A 24,132-nucleotide genomic window follows, 5' to 3' on the forward strand; every position below is an offset into this window, starting at 1 on the left:
TTGTGTGTTGAAACTATTTTTGAAGCTCGGGATGCCTTTTCCCACAGAAACAGTGCATGATGACTGACTAGATTTCCAGGTCAGCCCTCAGAAGCCTGTTTGATGTCTGTTACTAACTGTAGGTTTTCAGTGGAATTTTGCCCCTAACAACGTTGATTGAAATAAGAATTGCTAGTGAGTGGAGGGAAGGTGCCTGTATCAGGTGGAGGAGATAGTAAGAGAAATGACCACAAATGTTAACGGTATTTGTTGTTTACCACGTGTCAGGCAGTGTAACTTTAATTCGCACGTTCCTATAAGGTATGTGAAAATAACTCAGCCTTTCTACCATTATGGGACCATCACAGCCCAAAGGAAGTTACCCTCTAATTTAATCCAACATACGTTCCTCTCAGTTTTCTTTATTTTTCAAAATTCGACAACTATGAAAAAATTTTAGAGCTAATTGGACATTTTATTCATCTACCACTTTCTTGTCTATAGTTTCTCAGACCCTTTGTACAGCCAGGGAGAGCTAAAGACACGGATACGGCTCTGATCAAAGTACAGTCTTCAAACAACCCAGAAAATTACTCAAATGCAATCAACCTTAAGCTTAACTGAAAACCTAACACTGAAGTTTTGTTTTGTTATTTCAAATTCTGTATTCTGTCAGTAAAACACGGCAGCAGTTTTTTAATCTTTTTAATATAATTGATTTTTCTTTATTTAATATGCTCCAGTTTGTCCTTTGAATGAAGTCAGCTTATCTCCTGGTAAAGTCAACTGCAAACTACTCAGTCAAGTTAAATTCATATATCCTTTTGCCTTTGGGAAAAGAAATATTTTTTCCCTTGGAAAAAATGGAAATCTTCACCTGTTATTTGGTTATAAATTTCTGAGTTATATTAATATCAAAAATGTGTCCTTGTGGTTGAAACACATTAAGGATCTATGTGACCTTATAAAATGTCACATGATTTGATATGAGCCATTTTTCTCTGTGTTGGTGAAAAATTATGGTGTAGGGTTATTGTAATTGTGTACCAATAAATATGTTTTTAAGTTGCAGCTATAATACAATATACCTGTGAGAGCTCTTTCTGAAAAGCTAACTGCTGTTTGCTTACAGACATAGATGAGTGCAGTTCCTTTTTTGGTCAGGTGTGCAGAAATGGAAGGTGTTTTAATGAAATTGGCTCCTTCAAGTGTTTGTGTAACGAAGGTTATGAACTTACTCCAGATGGCAAGAACTGTATAGGTAAGTATCTAAACAATAAACAGCCGCTATTTATGTTGTTTTGTAAAATAGTAATGTGACCTACCCCCACCCCCCAGCCCCACTTCAGGACTCATTCACATTTCATTTGATTATCTGATTACTTGACCGAATAAACATATCATGGTAAATATTCCTTATAAGGAATAAGCCAACAACTCATGTGCAGTGTTTTTATTGGGACAGAACTTGAAGCTGTCCATGTCTCAGTAAAAATAGACAAAGGAACCAAAGTCAGAAAATTAGCCTCTTGTCAAATGAGTAATACCCAAGATGTCAAAAGAGTATCTCATGGTCCATAGTGACCAGGCAGATCAGAGGGCCTGAGTTGAAGTTATGTTAATATCACCTGACAATAATTAACCTCCTATTTGAAGCATTTTTTTTTCTCTTGTTTCTCTTTAAAGATACTAATGAGTGTGTTGCCCTTCCCGGTTCTTGTTCTCCTGGCACCTGTCAGAATTTGGAGGGATCCTTCAGATGCATCTGTCCCCCAGGGTATGAAGTCAAAAGCGAGAACTGCATCGGTGAGACTAACATCTATTCGGAGGTCCCTGAACTGTTCAGTATAATAAGACCTGGCACAGACTCTATGGAAGTCTACTAAATCCAAACCACCGCAGGCATACTGACCCAAGGAATTAAACATGCAGCTGCCAACATCTGTTTTATTGAACTATCAAAAATGATTGGAAAGGGGGAATGGAGGGAATACAGAATTTAGGGATGTGGGATTTTTCATTAACAGAAATCTTACACTACTTAGAGAATTTTCAGTGTACCCTTTATCTTTTTTCCAAATGCCAGTAGAGACTCTTGACTGAATTTAAGGAGTGTCTACAAAAATCATAATCTTTGGCAACCAATTTTAAAACAGCTATTAAAGGTATCCACAGTCCTAGAAATGTGAAGCAGAAAATCTTGACAGTGCTGTTGAGACATTTTTTTTTCCTTGGGAAGGCCTCATGTCAAAAGAGAAAATATTAATCCATTTTCCCTAACAGATGTTTTTTTTTTTTCTGTTGAAACTCTTCCAGCTTATAAGAACACTGTAACCACATCAGAAGTGGGTCCCAGAATTTCCAGGTGGACATGATTGAAGGCCGACCTTTCTACAGTTACTTTATTTCACTTTTATGCAAATTATTTTTTACGGTCTTGTTGAAATTCAGAAGCACCAGCATCTTAGGGTGATTGCTAAGGGGTTTTTTTTGCCTTTGAGTTATTCAGCTTTTAAAAAAAGAAATTCTGTGTAGCTGTACTATTCACATTCAAGGGACTGATATAAACAGAACTGAGGAAAACAGTTTACTTCATCAAATTTAATCATTTTTCAGACCACATAATTATCTATAAGGGGAATCCCTAGCCATTCCAATTTGGTCTTTGCATCTTTTCCCTTTTCTATCTGCTTTGTATAGTTCGTTGTAATATTGTCTAGTGTTTTTAATACTAAAGAACAATAAATAATACTAGAAGTATCTTAGTAAGAAATTTGTTGAAAAGTTTAAAATCTTTTCTTCTATTTCTTTTTCCATATTTAACCTCATTATCCCTCTGATCCATCTATTTATGGAACAATAACAGTAGCAATGTGTCATCCATTAGGAGGGAAATGGAAATACATGTATTTTTGTATCAAAAAGATTCAGCTACCTTTTCTCTTAGTGAAAGACATCTATGATTCAGTTGCAATTTTATTAAACTTCAGAAATGTTTCATTTTTTTTATCCAGTCACTCTTTTGCACCTCTGAAAAAGTGGTTTTTTGATTAACTTCTCCTAAGAATATTTCCTTCAGACTAGAATCTCTTCTACCAGTTTTTCCCAGATGAGCTGCTTCCTAACATAATACACACACACACACACACACACACACACACACACACACGTATACACATGTACACACACGCACACACATCCATTCCAACATTCAGTAGACATTGCAGAGAACACAGCACCTTCTAGGGGCTGGAAATAAAAAACATAGTCCTTGCCCTCAGGTACCTTACTGTCTAGTAGAAAAGCCATATTCTGTAAGTAAACCTGTTTCACAAACCTTCCTTACAATCCAACGTGACAGACGCTGTCCTGGAGTTATGTTCAGGCTGCAGGAACACAGTTAGGAGGCTGTGAATAATGATGGTAGTGGTGAGAGGATGGTCTGTCAAGGAAGCCTGTCACAGAGGAGTGGCAATATGTGAGGGGGCTCTTAAATGTTGGATGGGAATTTACTAATCAAAGAAGGCAAGGGAACAGAGGAGGCCATTTGCAAACACACGCGACACAGTGTGTGAAGGGGCATCGAGCTTAGTCCTGCAGGCAGTGTGGAGCATTGCAGGGTTTTTTACAAAGGATGTGATATGATTCACTCATGAAAATTCTGTAGATATTAACTGAGAAAATAGTATGTGCCAGACCCCATGCTAGACCCGGCCGAACGGGCAGCAGTGATCCAGACGGCCAGATATGGCGTGTCCTCGTGGAGCTTGCATTCTAATGTGCCTGGAGTTGGGCAATGGTTATTCCTTTAGTTAAAGGAACCCATTAGATAAGCACTTCCGATGGAAAAATGCCAAATATCACTGGTAAGGAATCCTTATTGATTTTAAGGAACCATTCTGGGATGTGGTGGGAATGATAAAATTCTCAAAACGTGTCTGAGTCCTCCGAGTTCCATAGGCACAGATTTTGAAACAGACATGTGTGTTAAAAAGACAGCCCTGGTGGCACTAGGAAGAGAAGAGAGGGAGATGCCACAGTCAGAAGATTTATGGTAATCCCGTGGCAAATGATGTTGAGTTTGAATGTACAGCGGAGGTGAAATTGACAGACCACATGCTGCTGGCAGGTGGAGGTCAAAGGTCAGCATGAGGAATAAAGGTGACTCTAGGACCCCAACTTGGGTTACTGAGAGGGGCATCAGGGAAGGAGACAGCTGAGCCCATGATGCCTGTAAGACATTGAACGGGTCCTGTTAGGTCGGCAGGTGGGCGTACATACACCCCTCGGGATCAAGTGCCGGGAGTTGGATGGGTGTGGAATTGGAAGTCTGGGGCGATGGCTTGGTTGAAACTGGATATAATCTTTGACTTTTGAAGCAATAATCGTTTGCTTTGACAGAATAAGTAAAACATTTATATAATGTAATCTCTTGTGTCGTATTAAATAGCCAGTGGTGGACTGTTGTAGGATGATCAAATTGTTTCTCTGGAACAGCGTAGTGATGTGATTAAGCTACTAAATCCTCCTGCTGTTCTGCAGATATAAATGAATGTGATGAAGATCCCAACATCTGTCTTTTTGGTTCCTGCACCAATACTCCCGGGGGCTTCCAGTGCATCTGCCCGCCTGGCTTTGTCTTGTCTGATAATGGACGGAGGTGCTTTGGTAAGCTTTGGTAACTGCTCTGTCACAGTTCACCCTTAGAAACTTCAGAGCCGCCCAGTAAGTCATTGTGGGAGTGTTTCTCACCGCAAAGGACATGTCTGTGGCAGACACATCGTCTGTAAATTAAAAATACAGGTCTCAAAAGTATATGCACTGGATAATTTTTAAGGTGCTTTGAATTACTGGCTCTGTTTCTACATTTTTTTTGAATTTCATACTAAAAGTAAAATTCTTACTTTGTTTCACCATTTTCATTTTGTTGTTGGCATCGATTTGTTTATACATTGGTATATGAGTTGTTTTTGCCAAAAGTTACCTAGATTGGTTTGTTGTTGTTGTTGTTGTTGTTGTTTTTAGGCTGCAATGCAAGGATGGAGAAAGAGACTTGGAAATCGTTTAATATTGAGCATAATTTCTCAAATTTCCCCAGCGCATTATAAAAATATTTTAATCGTTTTAAATAATTCAATAAAATTTTATAGACAGGTCATCTTAAATTGGCAAGTGAAGTCAGCAATTAAGGAGTCCCAGACCTGTCTTTTCACTGCTGATGTATTTGCATCATATGCGCGGCCCGTGAAAAATGTTCTGTCAGAAACAGCGTTCTGTACAAATTATTCCATTTTTTAAAATGATCAGTGAAGAGATCTGTGATGTTTGCTTTCTTGATTAGATACTCGCCAGAGCTTCTGCTTCACAAACTTTGAAAATGGAAAGTGTTCTGTACCCAAAGCTTTCAACACCACAAAGGCAAAATGTTGCTGTAGTAAGATGCCAGGAGAGGGCTGGGGAGACCCCTGTGAGCTGTGCCCCAAAGATGACGAAGGTAAGGGCAATGACAGGCAACACCACGTTATGCTAGTTTGGGAATTTTGTCAGAAGTCAGTTTGACTGCGTAATTTATGACTATTTGGAGGGTGAAATTACCCCCTCACATAGAAACTTGAATGGTTCAGTGATCAACCTAATCTGAGAGACTTGTTTCAACTTTCCTATTCAACACATATACGCGTAGATAGGTACCCTGTGATTTCACTTTTATTCCTTCAAGGTTAGTATTGCTTTCAAAAGAATGAATTTGAGAGGTGTAGGGTAGGAGATGCAAGGAGAGGATGAAAATGATATTCCAAATGGCTGCGGGAATCCCATGTGGGTGTTACATCACAAGCTGGGCTCAGAATCTTATATAAAATTCTGAGAAGCTGAGTCAGTACGGTGGCCATTTGTTGGAAGGGACCAAGAGCTTCCAGGTCTTATTTTCTTAGCACACAGCTGAATTGTAGAGTAATTCCTAGCAAGCTCAGAACTGGCTTGGTCTCTAGGTCAGAAGGGGCTTCTGTGTGTAATGGGCAGAGGGCAGAGAGAATGAGCAAACAGATAGAACCAGAATCCCTCAGTAGTGGCACCCTGGAAGGAGCTGGGCAAGCTCAGGTGACTGTTTCTACCTATGCTCAGGGCTGCTTTTGAAATAAGTCATAAAAATCAAAGACTCTTGTCAAAAGCAGCTTTGTAGAGGGAAAGTAAGTCCCATGTCATGCATACTGTTAATCAGTTCTTAAGTTCTCTGATAGTTGAGACTCTTCGATAATGGGGAATTTGTATTTTTTCTCTGTAGTTGCATTCCAGGATTTGTGTCCTTATGGCCATGGAACTGTTCCGAGTCTTCATGATACCCGTGAAGGTGTGGTGTGATATATTTTACTTCTGTAGTCTTCTTTTATATGAATATATTACTGTACATTTATTTTATAAACCATGGAATTTTACTGTATAATATGTAGTATATTGTACTTAGTATACATACACAATATTTATTATATATGCATATGTGCATTACATTGATCGTAAAACTATGTTGTGGTATATGAAATACATTATGTATTTCTCTGGTAAAAGAAATGTTCATATGTTTTAAAAATGTTAAGTCTGTTGAATAGATATACACAGCTTTGGCGTATCTTTTTATACGAGGAAGTTTATGGGCAATTCTATATTTTAGATGTCAATGAATGTCTTGAGAGCCCAGGCATTTGTTCAAATGGTCAGTGTATCAACACAGACGGGTCTTTTCGCTGTGAATGCCCCATGGGTTACAACCTGGATTACACTGGAGTACGCTGTGTGGGTGAGTGTTGACTCCACATCGTACACTTTTACAGTTTTATATTATTTCTCATATTCAGCAAAAGGTCTCTCAGGCACCCTGGGTGGTGGTGGGATCTGCAAAGCCAGAATTAAGTAGTTAGCAATTGCTCTTTCTTCTCCCATGCTACATTTTCCAGTAGGTCTGATTTATGTGAAGATGGAGAGAGTTGCCCAACCTCTGCCTTCAACCCAATATACAAACTCTGATGTGTCTAGAGATTTACAGTTGCCAAACCACTAACTGGCAAAGACATCCATTTTACTTTATGACTTTCCACCCCTGCTCTGGTAGCAGAAGACCACATTTGGGTTTGTGATTGTTAGGGCAAGCACGGCGGTCTGTGGGCTCGGAGCATTGCACACTTGACCCTTCGGGGTCCTCTGCACAGCACAAGAGCCAGACAGCCAAGACCGAGTAGGGTGCGAGAGTCCTGGGTGCCCTGCGGTGACCTGGAAATGTACGGTGCCAGGTGGATATTCATACACATGCTCCTGTGAAACAAAAACTTCTCCAAACTTTGTAGCACTGTCTCATTCTTCCTTTTCAGATACTGATGAATGTTCAATCGGCAATCCATGTGGAAATGGTACATGCACCAATGTTATTGGGAGTTTTGAGTGCAACTGCAATGAAGGCTTTGAGCCAGGGCCCATGATGAATTGTGAAGGCAAGTGATCCTTTTCTTACCATTTCTTCTTGACACAGAATGGGTTGGTTTAATGTCTCAGCTTTTATCTATATTGTTCTGATAACCTATTAATGATTATAGTCATTACAAATGTATTTTCATTTCACTGAGCATAGTTTCGATACCTGGTTTAAAGCCCTTGTCTGATAATTCTAGCATCTCGTTCATCTCAGACTTGGCATCTGTTGATTGTCTTCTGACTTGAGATTGGGTCCCATTTTCCTGGCTCCTCATTATGTGGGTTAATTTTGGATTATACCCTGGATATTGTGAATGGTATCTTCTGGAATTAGTTATATTACTTCTAAGAATGTTGATGCTTTTGTCTTAACTTGGAGGAACATAAAAGCAGATTGTCAGGCCTGTGGAAGACAGTGGTTCAGATTTCAGTTCTGCTCTGTAAACCTTCGTGGCTAGCGTCTTTGATTTTCCCCACACATGCATGGTTAAGTCAGTAACTTGGGCTGACTTTATGTGTAAAATAATAGTGTTTTTCCTTCTTTGGCCCTCTCTTTTCTGGGGTTGCCCCTCACTCTTCAACAGTCTGGGTGGCCCCAAGGCTCCCGCCCCTGATTCCTCTAGACAGAAGCTGAAAAAGTTTCTATTGAAAATTTAGCTGCCAGGTGCTGCCACTGCCAGAACTGTGGCCATCCACAGGGTAATTTCAGAAAAAGAAAGAAAAAAATAAACTTGGGAATTTGTTCCTTGCCAGTCGTTTGCTGAGTTTTGACTCACCACTAAAAACGACTTCTCTTAGTTTTCAGTTGACTTCCAGAGTTTATAGTTGTCATTTGTAAGAGGGTGAGTTTGTTAGGTACCCAGTTCTCCATACTGTAAGTGGAAGTTCTACTGCCCTGCTGCTTTCTGCATGACTGCCAAGTAAACATTAGGTTGGTGCAAAAGTAATTGCGGTTTAAAAGGTTAAAAATAATTGCAGAAACCACAATTACTTTTGCACCAACCTAATCCATCAGTGTTTATTTACACAAATAATAAGAACCCTGGGCGCTGAGCCATAGCTGTGTGTTTCTTTGATCAGATATCAATGAGTGTGCCCAGAATCCACTGCTGTGTGCTTTCCGCTGCATGAACACGTTCGGGTCCTATGAATGCACGTGCCCGATTGGCTATGCCCTCAGGGAAGACCAGAAGATGTGCAAAGGTAAGGCCACAGGCAAGGGTGTAGTTAGAACTTAATTTTCCTTGCCAGGAGTATATCTTAATGATTTTATCGAGCTTTACACAAATGTCTATGACAGCGTTTTGCTGATACATTTCCATACCTAGACGAGAAGACACTTGGTGGTCTGTCCAATCAAGTTGAAAATAAGATGGGACGAGGGACCCACCCACTGTCATCCTTTTGGGTTCCTATTAAAGCACAAAGTGCCCTTTCCTGAATTTCTTGCCACTAGCACCAATGCTGAAACTTCTAAGTCTAGATTAGAGCCAACAGCTGAAAATGCCTAGGCTCCTCCTTTCTCTGTCCCTGAATACAATTACATTGTAAGAGCCAGAAAACCAAAACTGTGACAGAGAAGTCCTAAACAATAGTCTGCTCCAGAGAATTTTATATTTTTCTCTTTTAAAAATATTGTGTAGATCTGGATGAATGCGCTGAAGGGCTGCATGACTGTGAATCTAGAGGCATGATGTGTAAGAACCTGATTGGCACCTTTATGTGCGTCTGCCCGCCCGGGATGACCCGAAGGCCGGACGGAGAAGGCTGCGTAGGTAAGGCTGTCAGTGATGATGTGGTGTATGTACTACTCCCACTCCAGCACAGACTTCTGCCACTGCCCCCAAATCATCCGAACCGCAAGCCAGCGATTTTTCCAGCTGTTCTAGGCTGTGCTGTACCTAGACCTCTTCCTTCTATCTCAGGGTCCATGTCAGTATAATCGGTTCTGGAAATGCCGTGGCAGTTATGCCTGTCCTAGAGTATATGCCCCCTTGTCTCTTGTAATTCTGTGTCCTGTAACTCTAAAACACTAAATTAACAAGTGTAGGAAGATGCCTTGAAACAGTTAGGCTCATGTAGCAAAATAAAAGCAGGAGTTAATGTTTTCTTTTTTCTTTCTTTCTTTCTTTTCTTTTCTTTTTTTTTTTTTTTTTATCATTCCCATGAATGAGGAGAGTAAAGAAGCAGATAATCTCCAGAAACCTCTTACAGGCTGGCTGGCTCGGTGACCTTGAGCAGTTTTTTTTTAAACATATTTGAATCTCAGTTAATCCATCTATAAAGGGAGGAGGTAGGGCTAGATCTCTAAAATGACTTCAAGAGTTTAAAATGCTGTGATTTTTAGAATGCAAGTCAAAGTCTTCAATGCCATGGCAGCTGCTCATGGCCTTTGTATTCATTATCTCAGCACTTCATCCTCAAAGTCTCACCTAGGACACTGGAGCCCAGTACACCATCTTCCTTCTCCTTGAGAAGAAGTGGCTCCCCCTCCTTTAATTAAGAACCTACTGCTCCTTCCTTACCTCCAGAACCCAGAAAAATGTGGGTATTTTTGGAGGAACATTTGAAGATTATTAATAATGTCTTATTTGGGGGGGAAAAACAAAACAAAATAAGATTTCTTAAAATGAATCTATTAGGGATTGCCTGGTGCTAGGAGTCAGAATACAGAGCGTGGTTGGAAATGGACACTAGGGATCCCTTTGGGAGATAGAAGCATTCTAAAACTGAATCTCAGTGGTTGCACAAGACTGTAATGTGCTAAAAATCATTGCATTGCACATTGAAACACACAAGTTTTGTACAGCATCTAAATTATACTTCAATAAAGCTTTTTTTAAAATAAATCTACCATAGGAAAAGAATGTTCATTGCAATTTTACATGTATTAACAGCAACAAAAAAGAATGGGAAACAACCTAAGTGCCATCATAAGAGGATAGCTAAATAAATATGGCACATCCATGCTATGAAATGTCAACAGCAGTTAAAAGGCATAAGATATATGTGTGTACTGAAGTAAAAAGAATTATAAATATATAGTTACAGAACAATATATGCAATGTGTCCTATTTTAAAGGAAATTATAAATAATACTGTGCTTTCTGTAGGGACATATGCAAGCAAGAAAATACACATGAAAAGATTTTGTTTAATAATCATCGAAAGAATTACCTTCAGGGAAGATTTTGAGATTAGAGGTTACTGGTCTGAAGTGAATTTAACTATATCTGTCAATTTTAATTTTTTTACAAAAGAGTGAGTTCCTGAATTACATGTGTAACATAAAATTCATTTTTAAATTCATTTTAAATGTAAAATTTCATTTTAAATTCATTGTTAAATGATGAATTTTAAATTCATCAGGTTATGATTGGATTTCAGAGTTTCTTTTAATCTATGAGATATTTTATTCAAATACACTACTTAATAAAGTTCAAAATAGATGGTATCAGGGGAAAAAAATAGATGGTATCAGAGGTTCAGTTATGCAGTGCTTTTTTCAAAAACATTTTTCTTCCAAGATCTGAAAACCCAGAGATTAAGCTAGACTCCTAAGTCTAGGAGTAGAGAAGTTTACAGAATAATGTATGTCCCTCAAAATCTCACACAGGGCGAATACTAACACATACGGAAGGGTAGAAATAACGTGTATGGAAGACATTGTTTACCATCCTGGTTTCTTATGTACATGAGATTTACTTTCATCTATTTCTCTCTTATTTATTTAAGCATGTATGTGTGTTTGAATTTCATCCAGCTAAAATACTTAGAAATGTGTTTTACTTTTTATTCACGGAAACTTCTTATTTTTCTAACTTGCTGAATTTTACTTTATATTGTTACTACATTCATATGTCTGCTTCCTGGGAAGAGGGGGTAGGCATTGTGATCAGGTTAAGAACCCATGTTTCTTCTTCCTGGATCTCTCATAAATGAGCTGAATGACTTGAAAGTGACTTAATCCTCTGTGCCTCAGTTTCCTCATCTATACAGTAAAAAACTAAATGATCTGAGTGGGAGAAGTGTGTCTGCTCTAGCTCTAATATTCAATGGTACCATGAACTTTCTTTAAAAAAAAAAAAAAGATGACCCAGGGCAGCATTGTACACTTGTGTTTCATTGTTAAAAGATGCTACAAAAAAATACATGTTCTAAAACTTTGCTGATCCTCAAACTTTTCATGATACCATGTTGATTACTGAAACTTCTATAAAACTGTTTTTGATCATCAAAAAACTCTTTGTAGAGAAGTTTTATTTTATTTAGACATGTTTTTACAATTAGAAATTTCATAATGAACAACCAAAATATTAAAAAAGTATTTACAAATGTCACAGTGAAAGGTAAAGCCACACAAAAAATAAAAAATAAATAAGAGTACTGAGTACAATGAAATTGGAGTCCAACAAAATTACCCTAAAATAATATCAAATGCAAAATTAGCTAAAAATATTACAGGGTAAAGAATTAATGTTGAATAACTAGGGTGTACCCCTAAAACTAATATAATATTGTATGCTAGTTATATTTTTAATAAAAATCATTTAAAAATTTAAACCATGCTGATCCCTATTTCAGTTATGTCAATTTCTGACATTTGAGTGAGAAATTTAGACATAGGAGTACCATGTCATAGGTCATTTAGACATAGGCCATTCTTCTGATATTTCACTCTTCCTTTTTGGAGCACTACTCCAAATGATTGTTCCACATTTTGTGGGTAAATCAAAAGCAAAGAGAAAAGTAAATCACATTTGAATCTATTACAAATGTGGTGGTATGATTGTATGTGTGTATTTGTGTGTGTGTGTGTGTTTGCATGTGTTTCTTTTATTCAAACAGTGTATCTTTTTTATCATACAATCGTTGAAAATACTAAAAGTAGACAATTGTATTCATTGTGAGGAATTTAATATATGGGGAGAAAGCAAAGTCTTATCTAAAGACTTGCTCTGAAGCAAGATGGAAAATAAAGTAGATCTTAAAATATCACCTGTGAGTCTATTATAAATGTAATGGTATAATTTTTGTGTTTCTTTCATACACTTATATACATATATTATTTTTCAAATTGTGAGTCCCATCTCACTAATGTCTACATATCTAATATTCCTTATGGACTATCCTCAATAAAATTTAACACAAAGGAAGTAAATTTTGCCTCTCTTGTTCCCTGTTGTGAACATCAAGTGTCTGGAACATAGAGGCACTTAGTAAATAATTGTGATATAAAGGAATGAATTGAACCAAGATCCTATATTTGCAAATTGTGGCTGTTTAATTTTGTAATGTTAAATACTCATATGTGATGACTACAGTTTTAAAAAAAAGAATTAAAGTTATGTAGAAAATCTAAAACTTCTGTAAAGAAAACTAAATGTAGAGACAGAAATTTGATTATGCAATATATTATGCCTCAATAATTATTTTTTAAATAAAAAATAAATAAATAGAAAAAATTAATAAATAGAAAAATTTTACCAAGATCATTCAATTTTAATGTAAATACCAACAGAATACTTTTGGGGCTTCATTAACATTACTTAAATGTAATTGACGGGAAAGAAGGCTTTGTTCTAAATATGATGGAATAAAAAACATTACTTTACTCCCATCCCTTAAAGGTTTTAGAAATACGACAGGGAAAGGAGAGTACTGTTTCAATTTAAGTGAAGAGGTGATCACAACTACAGACTGAAAAAGAATACAGATATCTCTAAAAATAACTGCCCCAATTTAAAAAGTTCATCTAACAACCTTTGATGAGAAGATAAGGGAATTGGGTGAATGGGAGGAGTATGGAATATTTTTGTAGAAGCCCAGTTCCATACTCCAGTGTCAAGAGGCATAGAAGTGAAAGAGAAATCACAATGACATGCTAAAACGTAAGGAACTTTGCTCAGAGTCGAGCTAACCTCCTAAATTACCTGAAAGTTTGAGTATAAATGCCCCAAGGACAGAGAGCATAACAGCTTTGGTAAGAGAGCATTCATAGAACAAACTCGAATTGAAACTGGCGATCTTCTGCTGTGCTGTTTTTCAGCTGAACTGGAGAAAATTATTCAAAGATGAATAATTACACAAGACTGCAACAAAGGTATATATGCTGGGGAGGGGGGTAAAGGAAGAAAGGAAAATAAACAAGAATTGGCTTAAAACATCTCAGAAAACAGAAAAAGGGTTTAGAAAAATAAAAATCCAAATAGAAGAAACTGAAAAAGATTATGAAACCGTATCAAGACATAATGAGCATAGGAAAGAAAGAAAGCTACCACAGAAATTAAAGTCACGTTAGGAGCAATAAAAAGTAGAAAGGGATGAAGACACAATCAGTCATGTGGATATGGAGGTGACTAACAAGATGATAGAGGAAGAAGACAAAGAAATTTAATATGTACATAAATTCCCTTAGGGGGGAAAAAACTGAACAAATAAAACAAAAATATGTATATATTTAAATATATCTGAGTATTTGTGGAAGAAATTCTTGTAGAAAATATTTAAATATGCATATCAGAAGAGCACACTACTCCATGGAAAATGTTGCAGAACAGTCATTCATTGTTTCCTATTAATTTATTGAACATCTGCAATGTTTATAGTTCTGAGGATATCAAAATAAACTACAAGGACAAGTTTTTTCCCTCCACCCTCTCAAGTAGTTTATGTTCTAGTCAGGGAGAAACAGACACCAAGCAAATAAAGAAATATGATCATACATGATAATATAGTGGTAAATCTTTTTTGAGAAAACAAAATTTAGTGATTGAGTGGGAGCTACTGTTTAGAATACATTTTTCATGGAGGACTTCTCTGATGAGGTCACTTTTGAGCTGGGACCTGGACAGGAAAAATGCTGAGCTAACAAGAGCAAAGATCCCTACGGCAGAAATGAAAGCCAGTGCAGCTGGATTTTATGCCAGGAGAGTGGCATGAGGTGAATGAAGTCCAGAGGTCGGCAACAGCATTGCCGACCATAGCAAAGAGTTTGGTTTTGTGCTGAGTGCTTTGTGGCAGAGTGATTCAGAGTGTGGGCCAAGAAGATGGATGATAAAGATGAGAAATGCAGTTTCCTATCTACTAGTTCTGTGACCTCAGGCAAGTTGCCTTCCCTGTGTGCCTCAAAATTCCTCATCCAAAAACAAATAGGAATAATGAGATTGCTAACCTCACCATATTATTGGGAGGATTAAATTAGTGATTTCCTGTAAAACCCTTAGAACAGTGCTTGACATACAGTAAAATTTCAATTGTTAGTTCTTATTGTCTAAGATCTCAGGTTGCCTTGTAGATAGATAATGCGTTGTAAGTGGGTAGGAGCAGAAGCAGGATTCATTTAGGTGGCTATTTTAATCATCCAGATGAGAGATAAAAGAGGCTCAGATTAAAGCCATAGCAGCTTAGAAATGTGGTGCAATGGATAGATTCAGAATATACTTTGGGGATAATAAACAGAACTGGCTAGTGGATTGATTGGATATAGTGGATGAAGGAAGACATATAAAAGATGAGTCCTAGGATTTTTACTGGAATAATTGATTGAATGAAGCTACTATTAACTAATAAGGAAAAGATTAAAAGAAACCGGTTTGATTTGGGGTCACAAAAGAATAAAAATTCTGTTTTAACTATGTTAAGTGTCAGATATGTATTAGCTTTCCAAGTGGTAACATTAGGTAAGTAGATATATTTATGAGCCATAGCTGTAAGTTGCTGACAAATAGGTAGTATTGAAAAAATCGTAAGATTGGATGAGGAGGGAGGGAGGGAGAAAGGGAGGGAGGGGGAGAGAGAGAGAGAAAGAGAGAGAGAGAGAGAGAGAGAGAGAGAGAGAGAGAGAGAGAGAAAGCAGTGACTGAGCTCTGGGCACTCCAATATTTAGAGTGATTAAAAATATTAACAAGACCAAAATGAATAGCCTTCAAGATAAGTTCTCCAGGTCATGGCGGAGTCATGAGAGTTAAAAGAATGGATTTTTGCAACACTTGGGAATAGTCACTTGTAAAGCTGCTGAGATACAGAGTAAGATGTAGACAGAGAAGTAACAATTAGATTTGGTGACTTCTTCAGGAACAGTTTCCATGTAGGAGTAGAGCACATAAGTTACGAAAAGAATCAGAGGTGAGGAAGTGGAAATGACAACCATAAATCGTTCTTTCCAGAAATTTGTATGGAACCACAAAACACCTTCTATAGCCAATGCAACCTTGAGAAAGAAGAACAAAGCTGGAGGCATCATGCCTTCTGATTTCAAATTATATTACAGCCAGCAGTAGTAATCAAAGTACTATGGTACTGGCATAAAAACAAACATACAGATCAATGGAACAGAATAGAGAGCCTAAAAATAAACCCATGCATATACAGTCAATTAATTTTTGACAAAGGAACCAAGAACATACAATAGAGAAACATAGTCTCTTCAATAAATAGTGCTGGGAAAACTGGACAGCCACATGTGAAAGAATGAAACTGGACTCCTATTTTACATCATACACAAAAATTACTTCAAAATGGATTAAACACTAGACGGTAAGTCCCGAAACTACAAAACTCCTAGAATAAAATATAGGAGGTAAGCTCCTTGACATTGGTCTTGGCAATGACTTTTTTTTTGGATTTGACACCAAAAACAAAGGCAACAGAAGCAAAAATTAACAAGTGGGATTACAGCCAACTAAACAGCTTCTGCTGAGGAAAGGAACCATCAGCAAAATGAAAGGGCAACCTACGGAACGGAAGAGAATATTTGCAAACTAATAAGGGGTTAATATCCAAAATATACAAGGAACTCATACAACCCAATAGCTGGTAATCATCATCATCATCATCATCTGATTTTAAAATGAGCAAAGGACCTGAATAGACATTTTTTCCAAAGAAAACACAGAAGGGATCAACAGGTATGAAAACATGCTCAACACCGCTAATTATTAGACAAATCCCCCCCAAAAAAATCCAAAATGACATACCAGCTCACACCTGCTAAGATGACTGTGATCAAAAAGACACGAGATAGGTATTGATGGGGATGTGCAGAAAAGGGAACCCTGTGCACTGTACCCTTTGACACTGTTGGTGGGAATGTAAATTGGTGTAGCCAGTGTGTATGGAGTACAGAGGCTCCTCAAGAAATTAAAAATGGCACTACCATATGACCTAGCAATCCCATTTCTGGATGTATGTCCAACGCAAACAAGACCATTATCTCAAAAAGATATCTGTACTCTCCTGTTCATTGTAGCATTGTCACAATAGTCAAGGTATAGAAACATCCTAAGTGTCTGTCTATGGATGAATGGATCAAAAAAATGTGATATATATGTATGTATATCATGTACATATGTCATCTATGTGTATATCGTGTACATATACATGTATGACATATATGTATATCATGAGCATATATATCATATATGTGTATATTATATGTAATGAAATATTATTCAGCCTTTAAAAATAAGGAATTCCTGTCATTTGAAACAACAGTTGGTGAATCTGGAGGGCATTATGCTAAATGAAATAAGCCAAGGAAAGACAAATACTGCATGGTATCACTTCTATGTGGAATCTTAGAAAAACAAAAGCTGTTGAGCATTTTCTCATATGTCCATTGGCCATTTGTATATCCTCTCTGGAGAAATACGTATTCAGGCCCTCTGCCCATTTTTAATTGGATTGCTTGTTTTTTTGTTGTTGAGTTGTATGAGTTACTAATCATCAGAGAAATGCAAATGAAAACTACAGTGAGATATCACCTCACACCAGTAAGAATGGCTATCCTCAACAAGACAAATAGTAACAAGCGTTGGAGAGGCTGTGGAGAAAAAGGAACCCTCATACACTGTTGGTGGGAATGCAGACTGGTGCAGCCGCTATGGAAGGCAGTGTGGAGATTCCTCAAATAATTACGAATAGAATTACCATATGACCCAGCAATCCCTCTCCTGGGCATCTATCAAAAAAAATCTGAAAATATTATCCATAAAGACATATGTGCTCCAGTGTTCACTGCAGCTTTATTTACAGTAGCCAAGACATGGAAACAACTACAGTGTCCATCAATAGGTGAATGGATAAAGTTGTGGTATATATGGAATACTCTTCGACCATAAGAAAAGATGAAATAATACCATTTGGAACAACATGGATGGATCTTGAGATTATAATGCTAAGCGAAATAAGTCAGAAAAAGTAGAGAACCACATGATTTCACTGATATGTGGTATATAAAATTGAAAACAACGAAAGAACAAGACAAATAACAAAACAAAAACTCAGACACGGATAATAGTTTAGTGGTTACCAGAGGGTAAGCAGGGCGGGGGGGTGGTAAATGAGGGTAAAGGGGATCAAATATATGGTGATGGAAAGAGAAATGACTCTGGGTGGTGAACAGACAATGTGATATATAGATGAGGTATTACAGAGTTGTACACCTGAAATCTATGTAACTTTACTAACAATTGTCACCTCAATAAATTTTTAACTTAAAAAAGAAAGAAAAAAACACAAAAGCTGAATTCACAGAAACAGAATGAAAAAGTGGTTGCCTGTGGGTGGGGGTTAGGGAAATAGGGACAGGTTGGTTAAAGGGTACAAACTTGGAATTACAAGATGAATAAGGTCTGAGAATCTAATCTATAACATGGTAATTATAGTTGATAACACTATTGTATAATTGAAATTTGCTAAGAGAGTAGAACTTAAATACTCAGACAAAAAATGTAAATATGTGAGTTGATGGATATGCTAATTAACTCAATGAGTGGATTCCTTTTACAAGGTATATGTATATCAAATCATCATGTTGTACACTTTAAACACCTTACAATTTCATTTGTCAGTTATACCTCGATAAAGCTGGAATAAAGTAAAATAGAGCACTGAGTCAGAGGACTGAGCAGGAAAAAGAAAAAATTTGGCCCTACGGGGAACAAAAATGTAGCAGTAGCTGGAGGGTTAATATGTTACTGCGAGTTTTTTTTAAGGTGGAAGTTATTAGAAAATGTATGCTGAGGAAATGATTCATTGAGAAAAGGAGAATTGTGAAGTCTTGGAAGGCAAACCAGAGGAACAAATGCAAGGACTTGGCCTTTGAGAAAAACCAGAGATACTTCAGCTGTTGAAAAAGGACAAAAGATTGAACGTGAATGTGCAGACAGGTGGTTCATAGCAGAGAGATGAAGGAGTTCTTAATGTGTCATTTTAGAAAATGGGAATGTGGACATACCAGAAAGTATAGTGAGATTGTCAAGGAAGTATTAGTACCCATTGGAGATTTGAGTCTTGAATTAAAGTGAGACCTGCCCTGGCTGTGTGTTTTTCTCTAGTCTGTCCTGCTGCACTGGATTAAGCACAAAGTAGGTAGAAGGAGGTGAGCAGAGACAAGAGTAATGGACAGTGAAATGGTTAGTCATTGGTGATTCTGATATGATCTAGAAATTGTCAACGCATAGAAAGTGGAATGCTGGAAATCAAACTTTCATAGATGGCACAACATCATACTAGATACACCCTAGTGAATTTACAAATTTCAACAGCAAAAATTGGGGGAAGCGGGTAAATTTTCGTGGCTGTAGTCAACCAGAGAGAAAAAGAAATGGCCTACAAGGTAGAAAAAAATTAAAGCTGCTCTTATTTCAAGTTTCCTCAGTAATTCTCAATGCCAGTGGTAGTAAAGCAAAAGTAATCTAAGATTTTGAAACACATCTAGTTATCTTTCAAGTATAAAAGCTACCTATATTGTTCATTATGAGACATGGAGGAACACAGGCAGTACACCAACAAGAGCCCTTCTTGAAAAAAATAATTCAAATAATTAAAGGTGAATGAGGAATAGATTTAAATCAAGAAGACAGACCTAGAACCCTCAGATTCTAGAAATAACAGACACTACACAATTATTTAAATCCATAACATAGCTCAAAGTTTTGTATATACTTAAATTTTCTGTAAAATTTTTTTTCCTAAATATCTACACCAAGACACATCAAGATGAATTTCAGAACACTAAGAGCAAAAAGAAAATCCCACATTCTTTTCTCTTTAGAAAGAAAAACCAGATTTCCTGCAAATGAACAATAAAAGAAAACAATGGAACAATAGTTTTAAAGCATTCTAAGGGACCCTGCCTCACCCAATTCATATATCTCATGAGGCTTTATCAGCGGCTGAACCTTAAAGGAGCCAGCAAGTGTCAGAAGGACTTGGGGTGTCCTGGCTTTTTGCAGAGCTCTCCCAGGTCCAGTACTGATGGCAGCTGTCCTTGTTTGCAGCGTGGCCTCTCCCACATGCCTCCATGGTTAGCACAGGCAGCGGACAACCACGGATCATTTTGTAGCTCCTATCAGGTAGTCTCTGGCCTGTCACAGGCAGTGGGTGACTTGGGTCTGCACTAGAGCTCCTCCAAAAGGCCCAGAAACAACATACTTGTAGGGTGGCTTCAGACCAAACCAGAGTACTGCACAATTAGCCCCACAAGCAGCACATACAATGGGCTGTCTCAACAGGAACCAGAGCCTGCTGGGGCGAGTCCCACTCAGTGGAGTAAGCCCTCCAAACAGCAGCCTGTAAGCTGTGGATGGGGCCAAACCCCACAGCCAATCAGCCTGAGGATCAGTCCCAGCTACTTATGTGTCAGTAGCAATTAACGCTCAACTATAACAGGAGGGCACACACAACCCACACAAGGGACATTCCTGGAGTACCTGGAGCCGGTGACCAGGGAGATTGTGCCTTTGGGGCCCACAGGACACCTACTACGTAAGGCCACCTGCCAAGACTGGAAGACATGGCAGATCTACCTAATACATTAAAAAAAAAAAAAAGGCAACCAAGATAAGGAAACAAAGAAATGCATCCCAAATGAAAAAATGGGAAAAGTCCATAAAAAAGCACCAAAAAAAAAAAAAATGGAAGCAAACAACCTACCAGAGACAGAGTTCAAAACAATGATTATAAGGATGTTCAAGGGACTTAATGAGAACTTCAACAAAGAGATAGGAAGCATAAAAAAGGACATAGAAATCATAAAAAAAAGAACCAGTCAGAAGTGAAGAATACAATAACTGAAATGAAGAGTACACTAGAAGGAATCACCAGCAAACTAGATTAAATGGAGGATCAAATCAGCGATTTGGAAGACAAGGTAGCAGAAAATATCCAATCAAAACAGCAAAAAGAAAAAAAGAATTTAAAAATATGAGGATAGTTTAAGAGACCTCTGGGACAACATCAAGTGTAACAATACTCACATAGGAATACAGAAGGAGAAGAGAGAAAGGAAGGGGTTGAGAACTATTTGAAGAAATGATGACTGAAAACTTCCCTAACCTGATGAATGAAATAGACATACAAGCCCAAGAAGTGCTGAGAGTCCCAAACAAGATGAACCTAAAGGGGCCCACACTGAGACATATCATAATTAAAATGGCAAAGGTTAAAGACAGAGAATCCTAAAAGCAGCAAGAGAAAGGCAACTCCCATATAAGGGAGCTTCCATAAGATTGTCAGCTGATTTCTCAACAGAAACTTTGTAGGCCAGAAGGGATTGGCATAAAATATTCAACATGATGAAAAACGAGGATCTATAACCAAGACTACTCTATCCAGAAAGGTTATCATTTAAAATAGAAGGACAGATAAAGAGCTTCCCAGACAAGAAAACACTAAAGGAATTCATTACCACCAAACCAGTATTACAAGGAATCTCAGAGGGACTTTAAGATAAATAGAAAAAAAATCAAAATTATGAACAATAAAATGTCCATAGCTACATATCTATCAACAGTTACTTTCAATGTAAATGAATTAAATGCTCCAATCAAAAGACATAAGAGGGCTGAATGGATAAGAAAATAAAACCCTTACATATGCTGCCTATAAGAGACTAATTTCAGATTAAAGACACCCACAGACAGAAAGTAAAGGGATAGAAAAAGGTATTTCATGAAAATGGAAATGAAAGAAAAAAAGAAAAAAGCTTGGGTAGCATACTTACACCAGACAAAATGGACTTTAAAACAAAAACTATAACAAGAGACAAGGAAGGACCCAGTAATCCCACTTCTGGGTATTTATCTGAAGAAACCCAAATGCTATTTCAAGGGGACCTGAACATCCATGTGTTCATTGCAGCATTGTTTACAATGGCCAAAGTGTGGAGGCAGCCTAGGTGTCTGTCGATGGAAGAATGGATAAGAGGAGGTGGTACTTATATACAATGGAATATTGCTCAGCTGTGGAAGGTAATAGGTTCTTGCCATCTGCAGCAGCATGGATCATCCTGGAGGGTATTGTGCTGAGTGGAGTGTCAGACAGAAAGACAGATGCAATGTGATTTTGCTTATATGTGGAATCTAAAGAACAAAATAAACAAAATGGAAACAAACTTACAGTTACAGAAAACATTGTGATGTTTGTCAGATGGGAGGGGAGTTGAGGGTGTAGGTGAAAAAGGGGGGAGGGATTAAGAAGTACAAATTAGTTGTTACAAAGTAGTTATGGGGATATAGGTTATAGCACAAGGAATATACGCAATAATATTGTAATAACTATGTGTAGTGCCATGTGGGTACCAAACTAGTCAGGGGGATCACTTCCTAAAGTATATAAATGTCTAACCACTAAGCTGTACACTGAAGTTAACATAAAATAATATTGAATGTCAACTGTAATTGAAAATTTTTAAAAGGGGTGGGGGGATTAAAAGGGAATAAGAGCCCCAAATTTCCAGGTATAAAACAAGCAAGTTGTGGGGATGTAATGTACATCATAGGGAATATAGTTAATAATATTGTGATAGCGTGGTATGGTGTCAGATTGTTGCTGGACCTATCATGGTGATCACTTCTTTAAGTATGTAAATGTTGAATAACTATTGTGTACCTCTGAAACTAATACTGTGTGTTAGCTATATTTTAAATAAAAATCTTTAAAAAACATTTTAAGGGAAAATACTTTTGAACTGAAATTCTATATTCAATCCAAGTGACAAGCAAAATAAAAAATGGTCAGAAATATGTTTTAGTTTTAGAATATTTACCACCCACATACTTTCTAAATTCCAAGATATATGCTCTAATATATTTTTAAGTTAATCCATGAGGAAGGAATAGTATACATGAAGCAGGAGTGAGTCAAGAAACCAGTAAACCTCATTATTTGGTTAAACTAGATGTTCGTGGTGCATAAAACTTATGACAAACTAAAATTTCTAGATCGTATCAACATGGCAGGTGTCACAGGGAGAGAGCAGAAGTAAACTCATGACAAGGTATTGTTATTGCCAGAAGCTATGAAACTGATAATTGATCGAAAAATATTTATTAAGGGTGTGTATTGAAGTTGTTTCATGGTAACCACTGGAAGAATAGAAATAAGATTGTAACTTTCCAAAGGTGAGTTGGGGATGAGAGGAGGACATAGAAAATGACTGTTTTAAGAAATACTGAGAGAAGGGGGCAATAGCATGGTAAATATATAATACAATATGGCAGGTAAGAATTCAAACATCAGTAATCATAATAGATATAAATAGTTGAAATTGCTAGTTAACATATAAATGTACTTTTAAAAATTAGTTTTAAATCCAAGTCTGTACTTTTTACAAGAAATGTACCAAATCAAAATGTGAGAGAGATTGAAAATAAGCCACTTAAGGCAAATGTTGATTAAAGGAAAACACATGCAAAATAAATACCAATAAATTGAAGATTTAGATAATTAAAAGATATAAAGATGAAAAAAATTAATTTATCAAAAAGATTCCATTGCCCTGAGCTCTCTTATGCCCCTAACAACATGGCTTCTGAAAAAAAACCTCAAATGAAATTTACAAAATATGAAATGAAATAAACACAAGTAAGGATATAGAGAATTTTAATAAAACCATTTTGCTCTTTTATCCTACTTATCACGCTCCCCTAACACCATCTCTGTGCCCCCAGTCTTGCTCTCATATCACAAAAACTGACATCCTCTTCCCCAAAGTTCTTCCCCTCCTTGTCTGGTGTCTCAGGGCAAGCCTGTCCCTTTTGGAGGCCAATTTTCCAATTCTCCATCTAACACCACACCATCCCCGAAAGGGGGCGGGGGGGGGGGGAGAGGGGGAAAAAAGAAAACACTTTGTTAAGAAGGAATCCACCTGGAAGAATGAAGTGAAGTTGAAAATGAAGCCGTGTTCACACACGAGTAGTTTTTAGCCCATCATGTTAGTATTTTGGTGAAGAAGCTTTAAATAAGGTATATAACTCATTAGAAGATAATTTTAAATTATAATTTTATAATCTGCTCATTAGTCACATTATTTGTTTTTCTAAAGATGAAAATGAATGCAGGACCAAGCCTGGAATCTGTGAAAATGGGCGTTGCGTTAACACTATTGGGAGTTACAGGTGTGAATGTAATGAAGGATTTCAGTCAAGTTCCTCAGGCACTGAATGCCTTGGTAAGTTGATATACGAGCATATTTTACTTGGTAAATAAAACATCTGTTTTATGATGTAATCACAGAAGAGCTCGACATATATATCCTTGTCTGCTAAACAAATCTCCCTATCCACATGCCTCTTCCTAAAGATACACATCCACTAAAATGACGTATTTGTACATATGTGTGTTGTATGCACGTCTATGTGTAATGTAAATAACCGTCTTAAATAGTCTTCCCCAAATTAAGATTAA

The 24,132-nt window shown here is 37.2% G+C and overlaps 1 protein-coding gene across 1 annotated transcript in view; it reads left to right on the forward strand.

Moving 5' to 3' along the window:
• FBN2 (fibrillin 2) overlaps window positions 1-24,132 on the forward strand; it is a 262,360-nt gene that overhangs the window by 219,290 nt on the left and 18,938 nt on the right. Inside the window, exons 47-56 of the mRNA XM_081054526.1 lie at window positions 1,112-1,240; window positions 1,666-1,785; window positions 4,522-4,647; window positions 5,321-5,473; window positions 6,263-6,328; window positions 6,647-6,772; window positions 7,341-7,460; window positions 8,521-8,643; window positions 9,084-9,215; window positions 23,771-23,896. Of these exons, the coding sequence (XP_080910652.1) occupies window positions 1,112-1,240; window positions 1,666-1,785; window positions 4,522-4,647; window positions 5,321-5,473; window positions 6,263-6,328; window positions 6,647-6,772; window positions 7,341-7,460; window positions 8,521-8,643; window positions 9,084-9,215; window positions 23,771-23,896 (1,221 nt within the window). The remainder of the gene's footprint in view (window positions 1-1,111; window positions 1,241-1,665; window positions 1,786-4,521; window positions 4,648-5,320; window positions 5,474-6,262; window positions 6,329-6,646; window positions 6,773-7,340; window positions 7,461-8,520; window positions 8,644-9,083; window positions 9,216-23,770; window positions 23,897-24,132) is intronic.

This window comes from Rhinolophus hipposideros, assembly GCF_964194185.1.
Source record: "Rhinolophus hipposideros genome assembly, chromosome: 7".
Lineage (NCBI taxonomy): Eukaryota > Metazoa > Chordata > Mammalia > Chiroptera > Rhinolophidae > Rhinolophus > Rhinolophus hipposideros.